The 5,070-nt window shown below is 31.3% G+C and overlaps 1 protein-coding gene across 1 annotated transcript in view; it reads left to right on the top strand.

Annotated features, from left to right (window-relative positions):
* Positions 1-5,070, top strand: part of LOC113824569 (xylosyl- and glucuronyltransferase LARGE2s) — a 21,934-nt gene extending 16,864 nt beyond the window's left edge. Inside the window, exon 17 of the mRNA XM_027377313.2 lies at positions 1,121-5,070. Coding sequence (XP_027233114.1) covers positions 1,121-1,196 — 76 coding nt within the window. The 3' untranslated portion in view covers positions 1,197-5,070. The remainder of the gene's footprint in view (positions 1-1,120) is intronic.

Here is a 5,070-nt window from a genome sequence, read left to right as displayed (position 1 = left end):
TTTGTTTTATTCCTTAGAGTTTTTATATTGCAGATGTGATGTGCTTGATATTACTGACATGTTTAATGAAGGAGATTAAAAAACTCCATATGTAATCACAACTAGCAGACAAACCCAAATACCCTTAAATAGGCTTCCTGAGCATGTATACAATTTTGCAATTATTGCTTGCGAATTGAATATGAAAATTTTTAGTTGTATTTTGTTCATGGTATTATAAATGGTAAGCTTTATGATAAAGATAATGATAGATTATATAACAATTCTCTTGATGATGATTTGCTGTCCTAGTGAGATGCAATGGCATGCCTGCTTGACTCATTACTATAGATAGGACTGCATTTAGTTTGGGGTCTTATATTTGATAATGAATGACAGAATCAAGGAACTTTAGATTATGGGAAAAAGTAATTGGATATTGCTTAATTAGGTTTATAAATTTTTAATTGGATATCTGCAAATATTGACGTAGATCTGATTGAATATCCATTACAATTCTTTTGTGTTGAAACGATATTCAACCTTTAAGGACATTCAGTCTGCGAGTCTGATGCAAAGGTAATGCATCGGTGCAGTACAATAGTGGTGTAAACAAACACTCCTGTGTGTACTCTAATCTAATGTGCAGAAAAGGTGAGTCACTTTTCTGGACTCTATTGATCAAACTCTTCATGACAAAACTGGAAAATAAGATCTTCTGGGAGTATTGGTACAACTTGCCTTGTGTCCTCTACATACTCATCCGAGTGTCCCAAAATGTAGGATGCGCATCCCTGAAGAGTTTAGGTAATAAACAATTTAGCTAGGATTTTTTCTTGTAAATATTGCAGTTGTAAAATATAGAATTTGTATGTGTGTGTGTGTGTGTGTGTGTGATGTCTGCTGTCATTTAGTATATTCAAATTTGCTGAGTTGGTTTAAGCATAAATGTCCATTTTGCCTTGCTTCATGCATTGCCATTAGAGTTAGACCACAACCTCCTGCTTGTGCCAATACACACACCTGAATTGACCAGGAAAGGCCTGGAGAGCCAGCACTCTATCACTGAGCTCTGTCACTATATTTATTATGTACAGTGTTTACTTAAAGGTATTGTTAATTAAATCTACTTTCCTTTCAGATGTGTCAAGATTCTGAAGAGGGAGTTTGTGGATGACCTCAATAGGAAATACAATAGTGATATTTCTCTACAGTGAAAATGCATTTATTCGACAAGGAAATTATCCAGGTCTTCCTTCTAAGAATATGATTTATTTTTTTCTGGTATCCAGAATGTTAAGGAAGTTTGTGAAAGTGAAACAGAATTATTATAGTAATCACAGCCTTTTTTAAGATGATCATATTTCAGATTTTATGATATGCTTATATATTTTTGGAAGATATTTACAAACCAAATATGTATAATAAATAAGTCCTGTTTATGGCAATAAGTATTTTGTGATGTGATGTCCACGCAAAACCTTGCATTTGTCTTTTGTCGCAAATTACAATCTTGTAATTAGTATAGAGATATCTTGGTTTTGCTTGATCAAATACGTGCCAATATTAATGCTGGAAGTGAAGGCATTTTTCTCCATTTTCATGCACATCGAATTTATCAAGCTTTGCTTTTGTTTTTTAGTTCTTAATTTATCACAGATGTACTGTTATTATTATTATTACCACAGTTATTATTTTTATCAGTGTTATTATTGTTTTTCCTTTTTAAGCTGTATATTCACATTTTATTTAGGGAAATTTCAGCAATTGGTTGTTTTTGTTTATGTAAAAATTTGCATTTTAATTGGGTGCTAATAGTTGAATGACTTAGATAAGGTTGGGATTTGAAATGTGAATATTGCTTTCATAATAGAGGTTTCACATTACTGTCTTGTATGTTATATGTGGAATTATTGCATGTTACTTTTTTTTTTTTTTTTTTTTTTTTTTTTTTTTTTTTTTTTTAAGGGAAGGGATTAAAAGCATCAGAATAACAGTAACAAAGAAAGAAAGAAGAAAAAGAAGAATGCCTGCCATCCTTTACTAAAGAATAACTGAAGGGGAGAGAATTGCTGACAACAAAAGGCGTAATTGTCTAATACTGGAAGTGAAACAGGAGCACTTATTCACGTCAGTTTCCTTTATTCATTACTCGGAGATCTTTCAGAATTTGAGGTAATGTTGATGTATGCTGCTATTCAGAGTTCAAGATACTAGTTACCATGTACTTATAATGACTTTGATTATTGAGTATCTGAGATAATATTATGGAATATTTGGTATCATGAAACATTCATAAATGAATTCTCTGTAGTGGAATATTTCCTTTGCAATATTTCATTTGTACATTACTTATTTACATATAGGTTTGAAACAGATCTTGTAATAATCGTAAACTCATCAAGCGTCGACAGTCCTTTTTCATTAAAGTTAGTATATATAGATGATATCCTGTGATATTGAAGCAGAGATTATTGTCTGTATTCATTTATATTACAGTGCCTTTTAAGAAATTAAAAAGCATTTTACAAGAGGTTATGTAATTTTTATGAGATGAACTTTTCCTTGTTGTGTTAAGAGTCTTCATTGGTTCTGAAACTAGAGTAAAGAGGTTATTCTCAGTGTATTAGATTTGGGAAGATGAAGTACGATGATGAAAATGAGATCTGTTCCAAGCTGAGTGTTTGACAATTTTTTTTTAGATATTGAAGGTTATTTGTATCATTGTAAAAGCGAATTGTTCACAAATGATACTCTCCTTGTGTTTTGCATAAGGAGTTACCGCAGGGGATGATGTTATTGTAAGACTGAAGTATAAAGCAGTAAGAAAGAGCGTGTGTCATTTTTTCGAAAGAAGAGAGCTAAATGCCGACCAAAGTGATTATAAACTGGTAGATCTGAATGTTTTCCTTTTTTGCATGTCTGGCTTATCTGAAGTTAGAAAGTTTTCTAATTTCTGATTGCATTTGATATATTGATTATCAAATTGGAAATGCCTGTTTTTAATGTACTTTATATTAAACTGTTGTACCTTTCATATATAGGTTGTATTATCTTGACTAATGAAAATAGAGCCCAGTTTTCATCATTTTGAATAATTACGAAAAGAAATTGGAAACTGTACCTTTTATGATATAAGAAATATTTTTGCTAACATAAAGAATCCATGGAATACCTTCTCTTGGCAGTGGATGAATGAGTAACGTGGTTTTATGTCTTCCCGTTTATTACTATTTTTGTGTTGATTTCCAAGTTCTCTCACTGATGGAAGGAAGGCCAATTGCATATCCTTGTAATATGATGGAGGAAAAACTAAACATTTATTTATTGATGCATTTAGTCACTGTACATGTTAAAGTTGTCAGTAAATAACAAACAACACAAGATACAGTTTGTTAAAGTGATGTGCAGCTAATTATCATTTTTTTCCTCGGTTTTCCATAGCAATAAAATGAATTACAAGGAGGTAGTTTGATCATAAAGAGGCAGATAAAATAGGTCTTGTTTTGCAGGAAAGGGTTGATAACTGCATAGAAGGCAACTAAAATCAACAAGTTCTTGACTACAGCCAGAAGGTTCCTATATTTCCAAGTATTCTTCTAGTCTTACTAATAGGTTATCTTCTCAGTACCTGTTCAGATGACTTGTAGTTTTATTTTGATACTTCTTACAATATTCTGGTTTTAAAGAACTTGATGATGAAGGTTGGTTTTGAAATGGAAGAGAATAGAAAAGTTTTTAATTGGCTGTTTTCTTTCTAAGATGTGAATACACTGTAATGTGTTAGGGTACGTGTTTGTGGTTATGTGTATGCATGCCTTTGTATGTGTGTGTATACTGATGTCTGTGTAAATCTCATATGCCAAATTAAGTACAGTAATTGGATTGTGCAAACAATTTTGCTTTTGTGTGTTCAGAATCTATTCCAAGTTAAACAAATATTTTGTGCAATGACCAAGTTATTCTTTTCATAGTAAACTTAAATAACATATTAAGTTCCTGTAATCTTTACAAATTCATGAGTTCAAATATTATTTAGCATCTGTGATTAACCCAAGGTTCAGGAAACTGTTCCTGTAATTTATTTCTCTTTACCAGCAAATGAAATACACATTCATCCTTTGAGAATCTCAGAAATAGCTTGACTGTCATTTTTAAGAGCGGTGATTCTTTTCTGCAGTTGGAAGGCTATAACAAATGTTGTGGCCCAGAATGAAAAATAATTATACATAAAAGCAAGTCCTGTGTGAACTTGTTTCATCCATAGCTGTGGCAGTTAATTAAGGAACAATTTACCAACACATTCTTACCATACCTTTTTTGTTTTTTAACAACACTTATTACTTTGAATTTAGATATCAATAAGACCAAAAAATGAAATAAAATAAAGCATCAAAACAAGGCTTTTAGATGTTTGCAATGCCATTATTAAGCTGCATTAGTTATGAATGCATTAGGCTTCTACTTTGGTGCTTACTTACATTAAGTAATTGCACATTCTTCTCCGCTCGATAGTAGGGTTTACCAAAGGTGGTTTTGAATAAAACGAGGCTTCCCGTCATATATTCAGGGAGGCTGGTCTGAGGAGTACAGTATGGGATCCATTAACAGGTGATGAGTCGGTGAATTGGTGACTTTTCACTTGCTTCACTGGTAGAGTAGATTTACTCGGTATCTTTTAGTTATTTAAGTATTTATATTCAGAATATTGATCTTAACCTCCATACCAAATTTTTTGTTTTAAGTTGTGACTAATTTGATAGTTTACTTATTTTTTTTATTATTACTTATTTTTATATTATTTACTGTATATCTTTTTTTCTTTTTTTGTAAATTGAAATAAGAACTATATTGATATAATGATTAATTGTAGTTCAGAGCAAGCAAATTGGTTGTATAGCTCATATAGTGGCAATAAAACCATCCATTGCAGGAAAATTGGTCATAATTTTACAGTCACATGTTAAGAGCACAAGTGTATTTTTTTAATGAGCTTCTGGTAATGTGAGATTTTTTTTCTCTCTATATGTTTTGCGATTTTCCAGTAATGTATGAGTAATTTTACTATTTAATAAATATATGATTAGTTTA

This window comes from Penaeus vannamei, chromosome 11 (assembly GCF_042767895.1).
Source record: "Penaeus vannamei isolate JL-2024 chromosome 11, ASM4276789v1, whole genome shotgun sequence".
NCBI lineage: Eukaryota > Metazoa > Arthropoda > Malacostraca > Decapoda > Penaeidae > Penaeus > Penaeus vannamei.
The sequence above is the reverse complement of the archived record's forward strand: the minus strand, read 5'-3'. Positions and strand labels throughout refer to the sequence as shown.